We start from the raw sequence: 22,640 nt of genomic DNA, 5'->3' as shown, positions 1-22,640 counted from the left end.
ATGATGTCATACAGTACGTCATAAATTATTAGTCAAGTTGAAACTTCGGTCATCCACGGAACCGGCTCTCCACGGTCACAACCTATTGTGAACATGCGCAGAAGAATCCCACACGCACCGCAGAACACATCTACACATTTTTATCAGACGATAAGCTTGGTAAGTGTTTGATTAAAAATCACTTAATTTTAAGGAATAACACCCGAACATATAATAATATTTAGATATTGTGATTCGGATGTTTAGATTTTATTTTGATGATGTTTTCAGAGTCTAACTAATGTGGAATTTGTGACTGAAGTAGAACGAACGGCGGTTAGGCTAGGCCCAACCTCAAGAAGGCCATTTCAAAACAGAGCGGAGTGCGAGTTGGACATGGGGTTTCTTTTCTCCAAGATATGGAGTTTGTTCACAAACGAAGGTACGTATGCCTAGACAGGCTGGCCTAGGTCAGGTCTAGCTAGGCCCAGCTTGTAATCGATATGGTATTTATGGGAAGATTTAATAGTACCTGCTGTAGTAATCAGTTATAATATTATTAATTTACTACTATAATAGTAGTAAATTAATAATATTATAACTGATAAAATTAATATAAAATAGAATACATAAAATATTTAATTACTCTACTGCACCCCTTTTAAGAAAGGAGAAAGTTAATCATCCTTAATTATTTATTTTTCTTTTTAATTCTATTTAATAGAACATAAGGTTATAATAGTTGGGCTGGATAATGCTGGAAAAACTACTATTTTGTATCAAATGTAAGTATGATTATCTGGCGTATTAAAAAGGACTTCTTATTTCACATATCAGGAATTTTATTGTTAGGTCATTATGGCCTTATTATTTGTGTGTTAATAAAGTGTGTATTACACCAACGTTCCGAAAATTATAGGTTGTGGCCCAATAGGGCCGCAAAATATTTTTGAAGGTGAAACCCCCAGAATGCTCTGAATTTCGGTGGATCATCAGTGAAATGTTTACTCCAAAAACAAAATTTCAATGCCATTTCCAATGACCTATAGGTCCATATATAAAAAATGTTCATACCTCACCCCCAACCATGGTGCTTATGTCATCACATATGACCGTTACATTGTACATGTGCATCCGTCCAACTCTCTCTAATAGATGTAGCATGCATACAGTACGTTTCAACCAACAAATGTCACGCACTTCAAATCTCTAAAGCTCTGTCTACACTTTGTGACAACAAAATGTGATGTGTACATATATGGACATGATGATGTCATATCACTGCCATATTTTGACATATCACTACTATTTTTGTCACCAGTCATCATTTGTTTTAAAATAGATTAATGAATGAAGTTGTACATACCTCACCCACAATTGGTAGCAATGTTGAGGAAGTCAGGTGGCGGAATATCCAATTTTTGATGTGGGATATCGGAGGTCAAGAGTCACTTAGGTCATCGTGGAGTACATATTATGCAGGCACGGAGGTAGCTACAGTATAGTATCTTAGTTGATAGTGCAGCTTTGTAGTTTTTGTAATTGTTATGTAATTTTACAAAATGTAATTTATAAAAAAAATAAAGGTACAGATATAAAGAATAAACTTTATCATTAAGTCTACTGTACGAATACTGTATTCATGTTATATATAAATTATACTGGTAAATTATAGAAAATGTGCTCATATTTAATGTTAAATAATATATGTTTTTTTTTGTTTTTAGTTTGTAATTTTAGTCGTAGACAGTACTGATCGTGAGAGGCTACACATTTCAAAAGCTGAACTATATCAAATGTTAGCTAATGAGGTACGTTTTATGGTATAATAATGTTTACATACAAGTTTCTCTCCGTGAGCCATGAGGGCAGGGTTGTATACTATGTTGCTGAAGGAGATATTTCTAAGTACCAAAGTTTATACAGCGGAACTTAGTGTATAGGATGGGATTTGAACCCACGACCTCATGAAACCATCAGACATGTAAAACTCTGTCAAACTTAAGCTGGGGTGTCTTTTCCTCAAAATTATTCATCACTACATGAAATTCTCAGGGAAGTTTCTGTTTTTACATTATGTAAATAAATAATATGATTATTAAATAATATTTTTTATTTAGGACTTAAAACATGCAGCTGTTTTATTATATGCCAATAAACAAGATGTAAAGGGTTCAATGTCAGCAACTGAAATATCTCAACAATTAAATTTAACATCAGTCAAGGATCATGGATGGCATATACAGGCTTGCTGTGCTCTTACTGGTGAAGGGTAAGTAAAACACATGCCTATGTACTTTGGAGTTGCTTTGTCTGGAGTTAAACTTTATTGAAGTGGCCGAGCAAGTGACCGAGTAGTGAGTGGCCGAGCGGTTAAGACAGTGGAACCGTAATTACATAGCCATAAGGTCGCCAAGAGTTCAAGGCTCCTTTGATCCATGGTTCTGGTACCTAGTACATCTTTAAAGACGAGTAGGGGGTTACCCCGGTGTACTAGCTCACACACTAATCATTACTGGGTGACCAGTCTTTTGAGGGTAAATAAAGAAACAAATTCAATGTATCTTCCAAAACCCATATACTGTACATAAAATAGAAATATTAATTTTAAGGATATATATTTCAAATACAGTATTACAATATTGTTGCCTGTTTTTCATATCGTGAGAATCCACCACTTCCAACTCTATAAAATTGGATTTAGTGAAAATTATTTAGGTAAAACCAGCTGTTTAAAATTAATTATTAAAGTAAGAACACAATACATTCACTTTGTTTGAAACAGTTTTGGAAAATTAATTTATTCTGCTTTTTATTTTAGATTATACCAAGGATTAGAATGGATAGGATCCAGAATCAAGAGGTGACCTTTGGCATGCTGACCTTTGGTTTGGTAAGAATCTTTTCTTAATTTCCCCGCCTTTCAATTCCAAAACAACACCTTAAGAGCTTGGGCAGTCTCGAAAAATATCTATATGCATTTATTTAGAAATGTAATTTTATATGCAAATATAAATATACTTTGTTATTCATGCATTTGCCAAGCAGCCAACAGAGGACATAATTTGTTTACATCGGTTGCATGGAAAATGATTATTTCAGGCCCTATATTTAAAAAATGTCTTTAACTTGGTGTAAAAATATTAAATATAATAGAGAGCGAGGATAGCAATCATACACCGGAGGTTTACATTGCGAACACCGTACACGGGTACGTCCTGGGTAGAATTGGCGCTGAATGTATTTTGTATCAGATACCCATTTGGTTTAACGATCCATGTAACGTTTTACATTGTTTACGGTACAGCTCTGGTTAAACAATTCCAGATCATCTCCACTTTTTTTATTCAGTGTATAAGACAAAAATACTGTAGTGCTGTTAAATACTTTCCTGGTCTAGGTCCTTATTGTTTGGATAACTGTTCATACCACTTATTGCATTACAAATTCAAAGGGTTTTTATGCTTGAGTTATTTCACTTTAGGACACACCTACAGTAAGAGGTTTTCTATTTAAATATTCTAAAATGTTCTTTTTAAAAGTTATTTCTGTCAAAATCAAACACACCTTCAGCCAAATAGTATTATATGTGGCATTCCTCCTTTCATTGCCCAATCCAATATTCAATATGTGCTTTCGGTACCCTACTTTTTTTTGCTGAAGTTTCAAACTTAAAACTCACAGCAGTACAGTAAATAGGCCTAACTCATGAGCTATCTCGTGACGAATTTTGCCCCTAACAGTCACCCTCAAAAACTCATGGCTATTAAATGGTTTTGTCATGTGGTTACTTCAAGCAGACATTTTTTCTGAACCCATAATAAAAATGTATTAATATTTTTTTTAGATGACATTTTTTTCATCTTTTTCTCAACAGTAATGAAATTGATTAATAAAATATAGTATCTTCCAATTGAGTATTTTTTCTAATTGGTCATCAACTCATTAGTATTCAACAAGTTGGCCGTCAACTCAATAATATTCAACAAGTTGGTCATCAACTCAATAATATTCAACAAGTTGGTCATCAACTCATAAATATTCAACAAGTTGGTCTTTAACTCATTAATATTCAACAAGTTGGCCGTCAACTCAATAATATTCAACAAGTTGGTCATCAACTCAAAAATATTCAACAAGTTGGTCATCAACTCAATAATATTCAACAAGTTGGTCTTTAACTCATTAATATTCAACGAGTTGGTCATCAACTCATTAATATTAAACAAGTTGGTTATCAACTCATTAATATTTAACGAGTCGGTTATCATATTGTGAATATTCAACAAGTTGGTTATCAACTCATTAATATTCAACAAGTCGGTTATCATATTGTGAATATTCAACAAGTTGGTCATCAACTCATTAATATTCAACAAGTTGGTCTTAACTCATTAATATTCAACAAGTTGGTCATCAACTCATTAATATTCAACAAGTTGGTCATCAACTCATTAATATTCAACAAGTTGGTCTTCAACTCATTAATATTCAACAAGTTGGTCATCAACTCATTAATATTCAACAAGTTGGTCATCAACTCATTAATATTCAACAAGTTGGTCATCAACTCATTAATATTCAACAAGTCAAATGTTTTGTGAAAGAATGAGCAGCTAAATAATACCATCAAGAAAATGTCGGCTTGCTAAGTTTGTCTAATTGTGGTGTAGTGTTCAGTCTGTGTTTCATTTATTTTAACTAATCAAGAAGTTGATTGATTAATGGTTGATGTATACATATTACACTACATTTACAGACTGTATACCCACTAACTGAAATAGCACAATTCTAGCACATGTTAAGAGATGCTTTTTTGAGAGAGCAACAAAATATGCTTACCAACTAAAATGCTGCCTACACTATTAAACTTTATGTGACAAAAAATTTGATGTGCCCATATATGGACATGATGATGTCATATCACTACCATATTTGGGCACATCACACTTTTTTTTTGTCAAACTAGTTTGATAGTGTAAGTTTTAGTCAGATTTTAGTTTAAAGGACAATGGTAATTTAGAGCAGGATTTAGAGAGAAGGTTGTTTTCTGGTTGTCCGCAGATAGATGCAAGTGTTCTACAATTGTTGGGACAAGTTTATAGAAGAGACAGTACCAATCTTGTCCTGTTGTCAATTTGTTACAAAATGTTTAGGTTGTAATTGCTAAATATTTTCTGACATTTCAGTGTCCATTCCCCTAATAAAAATTTTCATACAATTTTAATTAATAGTTCACATGTGGTCTTTGCCAGAGTGCTAATATTTTAACTGTAAAGACCGGGGTTGGTTGATACCAGTCTATATCTTTCGTATCAAAATATAGTTTTGTCGTAATCCTATCCCAAAACAGGATATATTCATTCAATTTATAGAAAAGACATTGAATTGTAAAAGCCATTATGCCACGGTAATTGCTAATAGAATCTTTTTGAGAGGATTTTTTATCTCCAAAAATACTTGTCTGACACAAAGCACGATTACCCACAAACTGACTTTAAGATATCCTCTACATTTTGTTCACTAATTATTATCCCTGTAGAACTCCCAATATTGTGTCGGTATGGGTATGCAAGTAATTTCTGATTTTATTTAGATATCTATCTACAATCATGAAAAAACCTCTTGCCTTTTATGTGAATCCACTGAAGAAATTAAATAAAATAAGTTTTTTAGCCATGATTGAATATGTAAAACTGCAAATATAATAAAGATATATTTTTGTTCTACTATGCTCCTCATATTTCTTCTATAGCTAAACAAGTAAAATAGGTAAGGTGCATTTGTTCGATTCGTATTTAATATCAATTTGTGGCCACCGTACGGGGCGCCGTTTCGAACATTTAATGTCCAAACCAACTAAATGGAAACATAAATTGGTGCCCACTGTATGGGGCGTCGTTTGGAAATTTTATGTCCTAATCTCCGCCCTGTGCTCAATCTGCAGTTTAATTAAACAATGTACTTTGGTGATATCAGTTAATACAGGATTCCCTGCAAACCCTGTTCTGTTCCCCCTCTTTTTATTTAATACTTGTAACGTAAATATTTTGAAAGCTATAATTTATTGCTAATAGTTACTAGTTATTAATCATTAAAAAAGTTTAATAATATTTAATTAACACGTTTTTTAACGTTATGTTAGGTCCCAGTGTAAAGTATTAGTAGTTCAACAATATTTTAGTTATTTTTTATCGAATTTCTAAACGTCTAAATTAAGCCTAATATATTTGTATTATATAGTACTGTACCCTTGTATAAAACCTGTTATCTCAATTTTATGATGATGTTGTGTGAATTATTTATTGTCAACTAATTTCTTTTGTCTTTATTCATATTTCAGTAAAAAAGTTATGAAGTTCGTTTGATTGGCTTTCATATCGATATCCGATGATAATTATTCAAATGTCGCTTTGTGTCACACGACAGGCCGATAAATGCAGCTTTGCTGCCCACGTCAAAAATTTAAAGCTATGTCTACACTACTGCATCAAACCTTATGTGACTAAAAAAATGATGTGCCCATATATGGGTACATGATGATGTCATATCAATATTTGGGCATATCACTACCATATTTGGGCACATCACACTTGTCAAATTAGATTGATAGTGTAGACAGATAAAAGCTTAGCCTGTGACATCCGATTCAAGAAAGCCGCTGCTAATTTTTAGTGTTGTACATATTTGTATTGAATGGAGAGAATATTGTCATTCGTTAAAAGAGTGACTGTTCCATTTAAGTCGTTAAATGAAACGTTTATTCTTAGCCAAGTCATAAGCATTAATTATGTAATAATAATTATACTGGCTGGGCCACTAACAAATAATGTATTGTAAATTCTTTAACAATCAACAATTGGAGCCGTGAAATGTGCAAGAAGTCACATTTGTGCAAAAAATTTTCCTTCAAATGTGCAATGAACCTCATCCGTGCAAACATGGCACCCTCAACAGCCTTGTGTTTTGTTTTTTACCGTTAGCGCACAGTTCATCAAATTTGTTATCTATGATTTTTTTTCATTTGTGTTTTTTAGGCTATTTGTTAGATTGATAAAACGGTCAATCACAATGAATTTCCAGGGGGCGACATATTTATTGAATTATATACTTCCAACTTCAACTGCAGTCAATTGTTTTCTAATCGCAGTATGATGTAAATACAGACATCTCGTAGGCTCGTATTTGTTCAACATGTTTGACAGTTTGCCTAACACAGTATGCACCTAACAAAGTTTATTTAACCCTTAGTAATGACATACGGCCAGCGTCTATCCATATCTGTATTGTTGACGTAACCCAATTATAGACTTGCTCTCTACTAAGAGCAATCTGAACGGCCGCCGGTTGTGAGAATAATAAACGTAATGAACGTATTGTGACATTACAGTCAAATGGAGATATAGAATCGTTAGCGGTCAGTAGTAACGGGGTTATTACTGCATTGTCATCATCGACGATCCCAATTTCACTATACATACGGCCAGCGTCTATCCATATCTGTATTGTTGACGTAACCAATCTCTCCTAAAAGCAATCTGAACGGCTGCCGGTTGTGAGAATAATAAACGTATTATGACATTACAGTTCAGTCAACTGGAGATATAGAATCTATAGCGATCAGTAGTAACGGATTTATTACTGCATCGTCATCATCGACAATCCCATTTTCACTTTACATGCGAACAATTTACTTATTTAAAATATTTTAATTAACAGACAAATTAGCAAGTTAATGTTCTTCTGAATGCAGCCCAGTTATTACAAAATAGATTTTCGTAAGATGTATTAGTCTTCAAGACAGAATTTAAGACAAACACTCTTAAACTAAGCATAGTGATAAATTCATCGCTAACGAATGTCCATATTAATACTCTTTGTTAATTAGATGCTTGATTAATGGTTGCTACAATTAGCAGACACGTTGAAGTTCAGCCCTAAATTGATTGGGAGGAAAATGTAATTATTAAGAAGGAACAGAATCTTGTTTGGCTTGTTAAATGAGCCAGACATGAGTGTTATCCACCATGTATCTGTATTCAACACCATGCGGTATTGGATGCAACTTTTCGTTTCTTCTTAGCTCAACCCATCTCAGCCATCTTGTTCGTAACCTCGTCATCGCTCCTCTCTCGGAATGTGGCACACCTATATAATATTGAATATTGATTTTTTTAGTATTTCCTGCAGAGTTTAAAGCCGTTTTGAATATATGTCCAAGATGTTTATTTATAGTTCAAACGGAAGCAATAGTTCTTCTCAGTTATCCACTCCGATGGATTCTAATACCGTACCGATTCCCATAGACATCGGTACTGGTGTCGGTGCTATGAAAGGCTTTCAGTATTATTTCGCTTATGGAGTGGAAGCCATTTTAGAAGTATTCATCGTTGTCGGCAACTTGATAGTCATAGCTTCCATCGTCTGCCAGAAGTCAATGCGCCGAACCAAATCAAATCGGTACATCTTGAGCCTAGCTGTTAGTGATCTTCTGTGCGGATTAGCTATCCCTATAGTTGGGATTGCAACCAGTCAGTTCTCAGATTCTTTCATCGTATCGGTTAAGGTTTGTGTAACACCTTTTTGTGTGATGGTAACCTTTTTTTCTTCGTCCATATTCAACCTAACGTGTTTGTCTTTCGATCGCTACCTATCCATTACGCAGCCATTGAAGTACCACTTGCTGACGCCGTCCAGAAGTAACGTCATCATTACGTTGGCATGGGTGTGCGCCGTTATCATTGGAACTACTCCGTTATATTGGCACGAAGAACCAGGTTTGATTGGAAACTTTGTTTGTAAATGGGATAAAGTCATTAAAGACATGTACATCATAGCATTCGCATTTGTTGGACTTATAATACCTACGATAATTATTCTCCTACTTTACAGACAAATATATAAGGTTGCTGTTAGTCATTCACGACAGCGCGATAAACGACAGCAGCTGTTTGAAGATATTGTCTTAAAGCATCGACAAAGTACAACCAATGGCATTTCTAACAAACCTAACACGATTTGCCATGCAGCAACCAAAGAAGGCCAGTCTACAACCGATGTTTCATCAGCTTTGTACACAAATCAAAGTTCGAGTTGTTTCCAGATATTAAGAAATAAGTTTGCGAATAAGACAACAGAACATGAACCACGCAAAGATATGTTTAATAACCCTGATAGTGTAAGAAGAACAAAAACCTCTAGCAGCCCTAGTGTTACTCCTCCCTGCTCTGTATTTGGCAGAAGAAACTGTTCCAAGTTGTCGAGATCCAGAAGAAGCCGTCGAGAAAAAAGAACAACGTTTACCATCTTATTGGTGGTACTCGTCTTTCTCATATGTTGGTTGCCGTTTCTTGTTGTTATTCTTCTTGAAATCTTATGCACTGAAGAATGCAATATACCTTCGTCTGTGCATGTGTGGACTGGTTTATTATGCTACGCCAACAGTGGTGCGAATCCCGTTATATACACATTCAGGACCGATGAGTTTCGAAAAACCTTCAAAGGTTTGTTATTACGTGTTAGCTGCTGTGAGGGGTCATCACAGATGGATAGAACAAGTAGACGTCGCGCTGTCGGTGCATCAATGAAGTCGTGATCTACAGACAGACCGACACAAGATATTTGTAAATAATATATGCTGTTCTGAATAAAAATTGGTAGACATTTAAGTTTAAATAAAGTGTGTTTTTGAAGTACTGATTTGTAGCTCGGTGGTTAAGATGCTGATGTGTTCCGTCGGACGCGATGATTCTGAGTGTTCAATTCCCGTCGGACGTCAGAATTAACGGTGTGTTCAATTCCTGTGACGCCATTGTTGTGTGTTCAATTCCTGTCGAACGCCAGGATGCTACGTGTTCAATTCATGTCGGACGTCATGATTCTGTGTGTTCAATTTTTGTCGGACGTCAAGATTGCATATGTTCAAATATTTTCAAATACCAGTATTCTTCATGTTCAAGTCCTGTCGGACGCCATGATTCTGTGGGTTCAATTTCTGTCGGACGTCAAGATGGTATTTGTTCAAATCTGTTCGAATACCAGTATTCTTCGTGTTCAAGTCCTGTCGGACGCCATGATTCTGTGTGTTCAATTTCTTTCGGACGTCAAAATTGTATTTGTTCAAATCTTTTCGAATACCAGTATTCTTCGTGTTCAAGTCCTGTCGGACGCCATGGTTCTGTGTGTTCATTTTCTGTCGGACGTAAAGATTGTATTTGTTCAAATCTTTTCGAATACCAGTATTCTTCGTGTTCAAGTCCTGTCGGAAGCCAAGATTCTGTTAAAATCCTTTTGGTTACACAGTATTCTGTGTGTTCAAATCTTATCTGACGCGGGATATCTTCTATCGCAAATCCAAACATTATGTAAGACTTCAAGTAGATATGCTTAAAAAGGGATTATCAACAACTTTATAACTTTAATTGAAATAATAGGAAAAACATTTGATATCTGTAAAGGTATTATAGCAATGTTCCTATTTGTCGTAGTAACTAATGTGTATGACAAGCTGCAATTGGCGTAACACTCATTATTTACACTAATATTTAAACATCGAATAAACACTTGTACTTGTAAATGACGTATGTCAATTTAAAGATACATTTACTTGGAAACATTTATAGTACAGCTGTTAAGGAGTTTTAAGATCTCCCGGTCAACATTGACTAATATGCTCAAGCATATTCGTCAACAAACCAATTTCACAATATTGTTGTGTTACATTGTTCAGGTGTTTTTGGTTTATTTAGTGTCAACTATTGTAATAGTTTGCAAGTAATGACGGTACAAAGTTCATATATCTATCAAGTCTATAAAACAGCTTTTACGCGCAGTTCTCTATTTCCTTTTATCCGCTGCTGTCCGCATTTTTATTTCATTTGCTACAGTATTGGTGAACGCTTTGTATAATATCTTCGATAAAGGTAGGCCTCAAACTTTTTCCATTTTGTTGTTTAAGTTATTCATTTTTTTGATTATAACATTAAGTTAGTTTTTCCGTCGGTTAAAACTTATGTAATCCTTTTTCTCGTGACATGTTCATCAGTTTCAATAGTGACTCATTATTTATATAAGTTATTATTTGTAATAAAATCAAACTAATGTTAGATTTGCATCGAATTTTTTTATGATTTTCATTTAACGACAAATACACTTTGTGCGTATCACCTTGGACATCACACTTTATTATTACATTTTAACTAATAATAGTTAAGTTGATAGTTGATTTATATTTTTCATTTGAAAATTTGAACATTGTTTTTTCATGTTCATAACTTCGAATTCCCTGTCATTTTGTTTTTACATTTCCCATAGTCTGTCATTAAAACTTTGGAAGTTAGGCCTTTACTGTTTTTTAAAAATTGTAAATTTGAGATATTTTGGACCCCGTAGATTGAAACATTGCTGCTATTTATAAAAATCGATCAGTGGGAGTTACATTGATAATTTGAATTGATAAGGCACATATTGAGGCTATATTTACTCTGTTAAACACGAGATTAGACAAACTTTGTCAGACAAGTAGGTCTATTATGTTTGTTTTTTAGTTGCTTACTTCCCTCTCTGTCTTTCTAGAGATACGGTCGTAGGAATTGATCGACATTAACAATGGCTACAACGGTAATTAACGCGACTTCGGACGATATGAACGACACCACAACATCAATGGGAGAGGTCCCGGTAATACCAATGAAGCCTGCCATTCCTGTCGACCTGGGCGTTGGTCTTGGAACACTAGAAGGGGTGGATTTACACATTGCCGTTGGAATTGAAGCAGTTCTGGAAATATTCATTGTCTTTGGAAACATTCTTGTGATTGTTTCAATTATTGGTTACCAGTCATTGCGTCGAACGAAAACAAACCGTTATCTTCTAAGTCTTGCTATTAGTGACCTTCTTGTTGGATTGGTCATACCGATCGGACTTGTGTCGAAATACTTTCCAGATTTCTTCTTCCGGTCAGTTCAGATTTGTGTTATGCCATTTTGTCTTATGATAACGCTCTGCTGTGCGTCGATATTTAACCTGATGGCATTGTCGTTTGATCGTTACGTGGCAATTACAAATCCGCTGAAATATCCTCTACTGATGACATCATCAAGGAGTAACGCCATTATCGCGTGTGCGTGGTCTGGCGCCATTTTAGTAGGGACTACGCCGCTGTATTGGCACGAGGAGGCGTACTACTGGGGCGACACCGGTGAACTGTTTCTGTGCACATGGGATACAATCATCACAGATTTGTACATCATAGGTTTTGCAAATATTGGACTGCTTTTACCTATAGTAGTAATTCTCATTCTGTACAGCAAGATATTTAAAATTGCTGTTAATCATTCTCGTATGCGAGATCAAAGACAACAAATGTTCGATGAGGCTATTGGAAAACACAGACCAAGTAAGCCTACAATTGAGGGGCAACCAAAGACAAAATATTCAATTGAAAACAATGATAGTTGTCCGCCGGTTGACAGCGCGCGTAAGTCGATTAGCAACGAAAAGGAAGATTCGCCCGAAAAGAGGTTTGAAAGAAAGTCAAGTAATTTAAGTAACCAGACGTTTTGTAATGAAACATATACAGGTGGTTTGACAACAGTGGATAATGAGTCGCGGCAAAAGGGTGATCGCGGATCGAGTACAAAAAGTAGTACTGGATCACGTCGAAAAGGTAGTAAACTCAAACGAAGCCTCAGCATCAATGAGGTTAAACCTTCTTCTCAGGCGGAGAATACGAATTCGGATATTGAAAGAAAAAGGAAAATGATGGCGCCAAAGAAAAGTTTATCAGCTAATAGACTTTCCCGCCTTCTACGAAGGAATAGTTCGTCTATGACTCGAGAAAAAAGAACATCTGTTACGATCTCCATTGTTGTTCTGGCGTTCGTCGTCTGCTGGTTACCGTTTATGATCATTATGCTCCTGGAGTGTTTGTGTCCAAACCAATGTGGTGTAACGCCATCTATACGCGTGTGGTTCGGGATTCTAGGCTACGCGAATAGTGGAGTCAATCCTGTCATTTACTCTTTGAGAACTGAAGACTTTAGAAAAGCGATTAAACACATGTTTAGAAAATGTGGATGTTGTAAAGAAAAAAATAAGGAAATTCCTCTTCAACCACAAATGGTAAACTCAAGCAAACGTACAATCTCGTCAATCAAAGAAACTCCAAATATAACAGGCAAGGAAATATCTTCTTCGCAATTACCGTCGCCTCGTACGACGACTGCAGCTTCTGAAACTATAGCAGAAGATTGCTCTAAGTTGGATGATTCGAGAGGCCCAGCTTCTTCCAAAGAGCCTCTACCCATATTTTGCATTTGTTAAATGCTGCTTTAAGTTACACAGACGAGCGGTAACGGTAAGCGGAAAACCGCGTAGCTTGTCCCACGTAAAATCTGTATCTATCCTGAGGGGGAAACCGCCCATTGTGTGTGAAATAGTCATAAGGAATAACATAGATTCTATATATATATTACCGTTACCGCTCGTCTGTGTAAATTGGCCTTAAGCGGTATTTTGTTACGTGTAAAATCAGTTAAAATATTTAGTTTAGCTTGGGTTTGGCTATCGAGGCGAAAGTTAATGTTTTTACTGTTCTATTGCACATAGACTGATAAGAGTATAATTTAATGTTTACGTAAACTTGGGTAGGTCAGTTAATGTGTTCGTGGTGAACCTATTTATTTCGTAATTTAGGAATTAGATTAATATAATCTAATCTATTTATAATTTGCTTTAAAGGCTTTTAGGACTGCGCAATTAATCCTGTAATAGTTGTGGTTCCATCTAGAACGTAACGCAATTCGTAACCTACGCAACGTAAGAAAATGCCCTTCCGATAATTGTGTTAGTCTCCGCCTGCGTGAAGTCAAATCTACGATGTTTGCGTCGTTGGTTCCCACTTGTGATTACGCTATGCAGCACTTTGCGTCACTGCGTTCCGTTCTCGGAGACGCAACACACAAGAAGGACGTGTAGACACCACACAAGCGAGTTGACCAATGATGAGCGACGGTTCGAATAATCCATCGCTTTTGATTGGTTAAATCAGTTTAGTTGCGATTCGTTCTTGTGTTTCGTTCTAGTGGGAACCAAGCTACAAATTCATGTTTAAAGTTTGACGAAATTATTTATTCTTCTTTTTCGTTCCAATTTAATAGTAATAGTGTATACAATCGTTTGCTTCCACTTTTAGATGCGAGTTTAAAGGAATGTCATGTAAAGCAAATCGTCTTATTTAAGTTTCACACCGTTCAATGTACTTTAGTTGCTTGTAGGCCTATTTTATATTACCTCAGTATAGCTAAAAAGGATGTCACCGTCTTAACCTTTGTGTTGACGTACATAATGTAAAATATATTTAAAAATCCATTAGACATTAACAAACAAAACAAACAGAAATTACTTGGCCAACATTTTTTAATCAAGTTTAAGCTACATAAATAATTTATAAATTTAACAATAAAATAATAGTCATAATGAATAAAATAATAAAAAATGTACCTTTGATGTTTTTTTGTGCTAAAAACTAAACGATTATTTTAAAAAACTAATACAGTAAATAGGAATGTGTATATTATACGCTAAAATATAGACTTGCCCCAAGTCTGTATTATCTTTTTTTTTTTATTTATTTGTTTTTATTTCGACCGCGATTTTTGTTTGAAAAATCCAAAATCAAGTAGTATACGTATGAAACGCCATATGTGCCAAAATATTTATCTTTTAACTAATATTAAGACAAAACTCCGTCTGGAACCCAGACTAGCTAAAATACAATAATACTGTCATAAGTCAGTATAAGTTAAATCTTTACATAGTACTGTTATTAAATGAAACTGCCTCTACGGAAGTACAGTTGTGGTAGGCCTATACCACTTTTGGCGATAAACTCACTCCTAAAGCTTGGTTCCCACTATGACGCAACGCAAGGACGTAGACACTACGCAATCGAGCTGACCAATGACAAGCGACTGTTCGAATAATCCATCGCTTGTGATTGGTCAAATCACTGTTACGTTGCGTTACGTCTTGCGTTGTGTCTCTAGTGGGATCATCATTAGATGATTTTGGGGCGATGCTCAGAACAATTATACATTCATACAGTTTCAGTTTTGTAAGCACACGTTAAAGCTTGGTTGCCACTAGAACGTAACGCAAGGACGTAAACGCAACGCAAGCGTTTTAACCAATGACAAGCGAAGTTATAGACAGTTAGCAATCACAATCGGATAAGCCATCGCTTGTGATTGGTCAATTAACTTGCGTTGCGTTGCGTCCTTGCGTTGCGTCGCTAGTGGGAACCACGCTTTACATTTCTTCATAATATTTCTCTATGTAATGTTACGATATATCTTCTTCAAAAGCTACAATTGAAATTCTCTGATTGGGCACACGCGGCAAGACAGGACTCCCTGATGGTGAGCTCTTTGGCGAGTTGAACGGACTCGAGTCTCGCATCAAATCGTTCTTAGGCCTATGGTTAATTTTAGGACCTGTTTTTAGATTCACACGAGGGCCGTTTGTCCGTGAACTGAGAATTGGACTGCGGCGTACAGCGTATTTTGACGGCGGTAACAAACTTTCTACGTGGCGGTTTACCACATTGATCTTGGCAACTTTTCGTTCAGCGATGAACGTCGCTTTACATTTGACGCTAACGTCAGCGATATGCTCACCGTGTTCAGTTGGCCTAAAGGTGGCGCTGTATGTGCTATCGTGATTGTCTCGAAGTTTGAAACTTAGGTGTTGACCAGAGGGCGCTTTTATTTTCACAGTGGTTATGTCATCAATTTCAATTGTGTGAGGCGTACCGGCACAAGTACAATTTGGCGTCTCTATAATAATATAAGACAGTTCGCCCTTGTAGCCTACTTGCGGATGTAAAATAAATGGATGAACCCGAATGGAAAATTTCTTCTGTAATTCGTGACCGAAAATCGTCACGCCTAGTTTATGCTCTCCGATATAGGATGGGTTGTAGAGAACTTCAAACGATCCATTAGCACCGCTCCTCAACTTGTGTCCGATTGCTTCGTTTGAAAACAATTCACATGATAACGTTGTCGAAATATCATCTTTAGTCAACCCGTTGTATTTGTTACCAAACTTATCTCGCGGTTCAATAGTCACCACGCAATCGGTATGTACGAGAGCGGATGGAATTGAGACTACCGTTTTAGGTGGGTGAACACAACTCGCAACAATAATTCCACTTTGTATGACGTCATCGACCACGTCTATTATGACCGGTTTATTAAAACGTAACGTTCCCATTGTTTGAGGACCTATTGTTACATTGGTTGAGGATAATTCCTCTAGTCTAGCTTTCATTAGTGGTTGGGATCGAGCGATCTGTACGTCACTGCCATACTCCATTGAGTTAGCGGTAAATGTGGAGCCAGCGCACATACGAGACAACGTTTTGGTGACATCAGCACTCTGTTTGCCCATTAACGTCGACCAGTCCGACCTTAATTTGTTCAACTGAGATAAACTATTTTGTTCTTGCTGGTTGATTGTTTGTCGACATTCATCAAAATAATCTCTGACCTACAAAATAAGAATAAACAAATTGTGAGCAATGTGGCGCAGAGAACACGAATAGCTTTTTACAACTTTAATTATTTACCAAAACAAGTTAGCCGTAATTAAGATACATCTCCACATTCTCGTATTCAAATTTATAAATTGTATTTGTGCGCCCGCGTCAACTATGTGTCAGTCTTTTTTAGTATCAATATTGTATGTCCTTAAAGCTCTGTCTACACTATCAAACTTTATGTGACACAAAATGTGATGTTCCCTTATATGGACACGATGTCATATCAGCTGGATACATCACACTTTTTATCACATAAAGTTTGATAGTGTGTAGACAGAGCTTAAAGTTATCTGAGATTCGTTATTCGTTAGTTTTAACTTCCACTTTCCCCACGTCGAGTTTTGGATTCTACTCTCCTTAAACCGTTTTAGCCAATTCAATCATTAAAATCGCCACAAATATACCGTAAAGTAGCGTACCTGTTTTTCTGTATCATTCATTGAATTTTCTAATTCTTTCATTTCTAACTGTATATTTTCTGACTGTTTCTGCAACGTATCTTCCTTCACTTTCACCGCTTGTAAAAGTCGTTGAAGTTCTTCTTTATACCTGGTGACCAAGTCAGTCAGTGACGTCACGTCGTGGTTATGCTCACTGTGCTCGTTATGTAGACATTTCCTACATATCGGTTTGTTACATCCGGGCGTCTGGCAGAAATATTCTACGGCTTCTTTAATGTGATTAACGCATCTTTCCCTAGACTGAGCAACTTTTCTCCTCATCGAAGAGTTGAGCCTGGATAAATGGCAAACCTCGTGAGTGACCAAAGGGTGTTCGTTGTGCGCACGTATGCAGCGCATACATATAAACGTACCGCACTCTACGCACCATGCTTCGGCGGGAGCATTTCGGTTACACCGTCTGCAACTAAGCTTCCGACGCTTTTTGACACCTTGATCTTTTTTATATTTTTCAAGTTGATTCATGATGAAATAGTTTTCCTGGAAACCTTTGACTCCATTTGAAGGAACGTAAACCTACAATACACAAAGGAAAATGTTAGGATGTGTGGGTTGGGTCACGTGGAAAGATATTACTACCACAATAAACAGGATCCAAACCCTTATGCGCTACGCAAAACCATAGTTTCCTTATGCCTGTTTCCCACTAGAGACGCAACACAAGGACGTAACGCAACGTAAGTGAGTTGACCAATCACATACGATGGATTATTTGAACTGTTTTGCTTGCCATTGGTCAACACGGTGGCGTTTGCGTCCTTGCGTTGCATCCTAGTGGAAACCAAGCTTTAATAGGGAATCGAATTGCCGTCCGAGAGTGAGAAATTGATACGTACTTTTTGTTTTAAATCGTGCATATTCACGCACGCACGCGTGTAATTAGTGGTACAACAATAATTTATGCCCTCGTGCGCGTCAACTTTGTGCCTCTTTGTCACTGTCTGTTTAATACTAGTTGTATATACTGTACCATTATTTAATGGTCTTATGCCTATTGATCAATCATGATTGTTTTGATTGATCTTCCCGGATATTATACCGTAAACACATTTTAATGCTCGCAAATTTGCTCAAATTAACCGAGGGCGCATGAAAATGACTGACTTTCCAATAGGCAATGGATAAGTGTATTATACGTTTTGAAATCGCAAATATTTAAATCGCAAATATTTAAACCGCGAAAATAAATGCTTTCAAATAGTATTCGTTCGGATGCTTTAGAGCGATTAATGGATGATAAAACTGTACTGACAGTGATCAACAACCTCTAATCGCTTCTGTATTTTAATTTTGTTTATGATGCTGTACATTACAACTAACCGTTAAACTTACATATCCTCATATATACATCATAGTCGACGCGCTTGAGAGCCGACATGCTGTTGTTAGTATCTAATTTAAATGTTTATTCGTCCTCTCTGTCGTTTGGATAAAATGTTTATCGTATGTGAATAATTTAGAAGAATTAATTGCAGTGTGAAACTAAAACCTTCAAAGTACGCGAACTAATTGTAAATAACACTGAACAACCACCGAACGATTTCAGTATCAATTTCGAATACCGGATAATTTTTCATTAAATAATATGCTTGTATACTAACATTCTAAAACCACATATTTATGATTCGTTTTTTTTTAAATGAAGCTACAGTATAGCATATGTAATTGAAATAATTTATCGAACAATAGACAGTTTATTCAGTTAGATTGTACAGGAATGCTTTAAAATAGTTAGTACTAAATTGGGCCTGAAGGTTTCCGCTCAGACGCCGCCTTATTCCATACAATTATTGTTAACTAATATGCTATTGACAGTTAAACCACAAAGTTCATACCCCCATCGTAAACTTTTATGTGTAAACTTATTGTCGTGAAATTAATTATAATCATATTATGATGGATAAAACTTACCTGCATGGTACATTCTGAACAGGTAAACAAGTCTTTACCCTTCGTTTCTTTCACTAAGCAGCGTTCACAGAAAGTGTGTAGGCACGGGAGGTACTTTGCCCGCCTGTTTTTCGTGTCGAATTGTTCTCCACAATCATCGCAGTTCTGAAGTATGTTCGGGCATTTACTTCTCGAATCGCGTTCAGAGTTCATTGCTTCAGTGGTCATAGCTTCAATGTGGCGTATATATTCCCTTCTTCTCTGTTGTTATCCTATATGAGGGAAAGGGAAACGGTTAAAGGAAGTAATTACGCACTGTTCTGATGTCTAACAGAAGGAAGCTCGATTTAAATATGGCAAGTCAGAAACGTCAGCAATAAACAATATTTCTTTTTAAAAGCGTTGTATTGTCGTAGTGTACTCTTGCGTATTAAAATTATTCCTAAATTATACTTCCTCATAACAGTATTTTGAGTAGGCCTACGTCATCTCACAATCGGATTGAAATCATTGCCGAGTTGTTTAATAATGGATGGGTGATCCACCTTTTTAAAATTAGGGGTGGGGCGTATCCCGCGTATTTGGGGGAGAATTCAAATATAACATTTTCTAGTACTGTTACCTTTGGGACACGCCTACTCAGGGAACACCAAAAGGGTCACCTTTCTGTGTGAAAGAACAAGGGGAAATATTCCATAACACTACAGCCTTATTGGGGGACACCAAAAGGGGAGACAAGGGGCTTATTCAATGGAGGACACGCCTAAAGGGAACAATTTGAGCCGAAATGTGTAAATAATGCTATGATCTCGTCCGTGATATAATATAAGAATGTTTATGTTTCTTAGTATATACACAGTGTCATAATTAACATATGTTTTTTTTCTTCTCTTTCGTGGGGCCAACCCACTTTTATTTCATTCTTCATATTACACATTGTAGTAATTTTAAGAAATACAAGTTAATAATTTTCTTTTTACGTTACCCCATTTCTTTTTTGCCTTGTTTATGTTACAAGCATATTGATTCTGTATAAGATTTTTTAGCTCAATCGGAACAAGTTCCAGACGACCTTTGATCTAATTTTTGAATGCTTTTCTAATGATTTAATAAAATTTGTTTTATAAATACAAAAGTAAACAATGATAATAATTCATTGACATTTTCACTTTTTGTTCCAATAACAATGTCTAGCCAATCATGTACGGTTTCTTCAAGTGTATAGCATTTTAGAATCATGTTGTTGAATTTTGTCCATACTTTTTGGATACTTTTAAATTTCAAAAGCATGTGCTTGTCTGTCTCAATTTCGTTTTGGCAGTGTTCGCACATTTCTTCAGAAGATATTTTCCATATCTTCATTCGTTGTTTACATGCCATATCCCATGTAGCAGTTTAAATATTTGTTATTTACATATGTTCTAACATATAGGCCTCGATTAAAAACTACAATAATTAGATTTTGCAATACAGGAACCCCTCTTCCGACGATTACGTATACTTTCCATTGACAAACCTTGCTTTAATCCATGGAGAGGCCTTATCAATAGGATGATCGACAGCTACTGTATGCTAGTAGGTTTAGACGTGACACTTGAGACATACAGTCAAACAGGACATGGATTTTGGTTTTTTGAATTACGATTTTTTCTATGCTGTTCATTAAAAATAGTTTACGGTATTTAGGAGTTGAAATGACTGTATATAATGTTATGCTATCATTTTTACTGGTAAAATGTGGTGATCTATTCATGGAGTAAAGACAAATATTGTATGTTCCATGAATTAACCAAAGAAGCAAACTCCCTGAAGAAATAATTCGGTGAAATCCCAACAAAACAGAAAAAAAAAATAGAAACTAGCTTAGTTATAAAATGTAAGGTAAAGTTTACCTGTTGAATAGTAGTAGAAAGATATAAACTAATTTGACGTTTTAGTTCCGTTGTGTACGTACTTACCACCAGAAAAGAAAGTAATACATGATTCTACATTATTAGTAATAATACTGCTTTTGTTTCATAGATCGTTTTACCATACTGAATAAAAGTAGACCTCAAGCTGTGTTACATCACAAGCACGTGACAATTGTACATTTATACACTTAACATCTCACAGTAGGACTTTCTTTTGACACATCGCAGTGGTATGTGTTTCCACGATGTAGGCCTACTGTTATAATACTTAGATAATATAGGCCTACTGTAGGCTAGTAGTTGCGTTTGTACCGCGCCTTAGACGCCAAATTAAGTTCGGTACCTAATTTGGCAGTGGAACCTAATTTGGAGTGACACGTTCTTCAATTTTGAACCATGTTTGAACACATAAAAAAAAATTCAATTAATCAATTTGGGGAAGTTTATTACAAGAAATCTTTACCAATATGTGACGACAATGCTCTAACACGTTCGTATCAACTTTCAATCAATACACAGTCGCTTTTATTGCTCAAATATTGTGTTGCGTTTTGTGTGTAAAACCACCATGGAAAATTAATGATTATCCCTACGGCGGCCGTATTAATTATCATGTTCCACCACATAAAACACGGGAGTGTTTATTGACCGGTAGTTGAATGGTAGTAGTAGCAGTAGCCTACTTTAGTAAAAATTAACCAAAGCTATAATTTCACAATCATTAAGTTTTTGTATAAACCTAATTCTTGATAAATTACGCATGTTAAATTTCTAAGTATATAGCAGGAGTGGCTCAGATAAGGTGTGAGGTAATATTAATCGCCTCGTTTCGTGGGAATACACTATGAAGTTATTACTTGAAACACAGACATGGTAAACCATGAAATTTATTGAAAATTGGCCTATGTTTTAGGGAACGTGTTTTGTCATTTTAGGTCTACTTAAAATACAGTACAATGTCGATATTTATTAATTTAGGGAGAGGTGGACCATGATGAATGCGCGAGGACTCGCGTGTACCTGAAATAAGGTAATTATAAACGATATGACTATAAATAAATGTGAATTGAATGAATGAAAAATAAGGAAATTTACCACAACAAGACGTGACTTTTGGATCTGAAAATAGTATGTAGGCCAGCTACTGTATTCAATTGTTAGTAACTTAGTTAGTGGCATGTTTGTTTTTCTTAATTTTATACAGGACGTGGGCCTACCTAATTCGTTTAATTGTTATTAACACAATTCCAGTAGTAGCTGTTAAGCCCTTTTGTGTCTAAGTAATGCATTACTTTTCAATTTGTTGACCTTGAGGTAAATCTATCCGATACAATTGAACCATGATATGTTATTGAACTGATATTGATGATAGCTGCCATCTCGGTGAACTTTAAAATTAAATCAAAGTTAAGCCAGACCTAGTTTGTTTGTTTTAATTATTTCATATAGATAATTAATTCTTAATCATAAATTGTAAATTTTTTTATTAGAAAGTAAGATTGAAAAAAAAACTTACCGTTTTGTTGAGGTGGTACACTTTTCGGTAGTTCTAATGTAGGCCTACAGTCCTCCGTTACCAACTAACTACTACTGCCACGACGCCCGGGTGGTTGCGGTAACCGTACGCCCGGTGACTCAACTCAAAGTTATGAATGATGTGTTATTGCATGAGCAGTTGGCTAGCGGGTATGTAAATAGATCTCAACAAACGTAATCGTTACCGCAATGAATGCACTGGTTCCACGGGAGGAACGTTCGTTAGTCCTGCTGTCAATGTGATTACTGTTCTGGTTG

At 35.8% G+C, this 22,640-nt stretch overlaps 4 protein-coding genes across 4 annotated transcripts; 3 read left to right on the top strand and 1 right to left on the bottom strand.

Moving 5' to 3' along the window:
- The first annotated feature begins 92 nt into the window (after window positions 1-92).
- On the top strand, window positions 93-6,240 carry LOC140039366 (ADP-ribosylation factor-like protein 5B). The gene is made up of 8 exons (XM_072084971.1): window positions 93-159; window positions 271-421; window positions 704-764; window positions 1,322-1,469; window positions 1,707-1,790; window positions 2,100-2,251; window positions 2,801-2,872; window positions 3,857-6,240. Exons 1-7 carry the CDS (start codon window positions 94-96, stop codon window positions 2,844-2,846), a joined length of 708 nt encoding a protein of 235 aa, XP_071941072.1. The 5' UTR covers window position 93; the 3' UTR covers window positions 2,847-2,872; window positions 3,857-6,240.
- Window positions 6,241-8,128: 1,888 nt separating this feature from the next.
- On the top strand, window positions 8,129-9,574 carry LOC140044856 (alpha-2 adrenergic receptor-like). The gene has a single exon (XM_072089545.1). The coding sequence runs from the start codon at window positions 8,192-8,194 to the stop codon at window positions 9,572-9,574; it is 1,383 nt and encodes a 460-aa protein (XP_071945646.1). The 5' UTR covers window positions 8,129-8,191.
- A 1,642-nt stretch (window positions 9,575-11,216) lies between these two features.
- LOC140044847 (alpha-2A adrenergic receptor-like) lies at window positions 11,217-13,302 on the top strand. The gene has a single exon (XM_072089533.1). It carries the CDS (start codon window positions 11,587-11,589, stop codon window positions 13,300-13,302), a length of 1,716 nt encoding a protein of 571 aa, XP_071945634.1. The 5' UTR covers window positions 11,217-11,586.
- Window positions 13,303-14,040: 738 nt separating this feature from the next.
- On the bottom strand, window positions 14,041-22,605 carry LOC140063494 (E3 ubiquitin-protein ligase TRIM45-like). Its single transcript, XM_072109840.1, has 4 exons — window positions 22,363-22,605; window positions 18,955-19,205; window positions 17,002-17,559; window positions 14,041-16,530 (listed from the first exon to the last, which is right to left on the bottom strand). The coding sequence occupies exons 2-4, from the start codon at window positions 19,159-19,161 to the stop codon at window positions 15,322-15,324; spliced, it is 1,974 nt and encodes a 657-aa protein (XP_071965941.1). The 5' UTR covers window positions 19,162-19,205; window positions 22,363-22,605; the 3' UTR covers window positions 14,041-15,321.
- Between the last annotated feature and the right edge of the window lie 35 nt (window positions 22,606-22,640).

The sequence above is a fragment of the Antedon mediterranea genome, chromosome 1 (assembly GCF_964355755.1).
Source record: "Antedon mediterranea chromosome 1, ecAntMedi1.1, whole genome shotgun sequence".
Lineage (NCBI taxonomy): Eukaryota > Metazoa > Echinodermata > Crinoidea > Comatulida > Antedonidae > Antedon > Antedon mediterranea.
This window is presented reverse-complemented; position numbering and strand designations above follow the sequence as displayed.

Bases quoted from the DNA above. Each gene is read 5' to 3' on its own strand.
- LOC140039366 (XM_072084971.1), top strand. From the start codon at position 94: ATGCGCAGAAGAATCCCACACGCACCGCAGAACACATCTACACATTTT. The intron at 765-1,321 runs GTAAGTATGATT...GTTTTAAAATAG, and splicing joins ACTACTATTTTGTATCAAAT to ATTAATGAATGAAGTTGTAC. The intron at 1,470-1,706 runs GTAGCTACAGTA...TTTTGTTTTTAG, and splicing joins CATATTATGCAGGCACGGAG to TTTGTAATTTTAGTCGTAGA.
- LOC140044856 (XM_072089545.1), top strand. From the start codon at position 8,192: ATGTCCAAGATGTTTATTTATAGTTCAAACGGAAGCAATAGTTCTTCT.
- LOC140044847 (XM_072089533.1), top strand. From the start codon at position 11,587: ATGGCTACAACGGTAATTAACGCGACTTCGGACGATATGAACGACACC.
- LOC140063494 (XM_072109840.1), bottom strand. From the start codon at position 19,161: ATGACCACTGAAGCAATGAACTCTGAACGCGATTCGAGAAGTAAATGC. The intron at 17,560-18,954 runs GTAAGTTTTATC...TGTGTATTGTAG, and splicing joins GTTCAGAATGTACCATGCAG to GTTTACGTTCCTTCAAATGG. The intron at 16,531-17,001 runs GTACGCTACTTT...CTTATTTTGTAG, and splicing joins TGAATGATACAGAAAAACAG to GTCAGAGATTATTTTGATGA.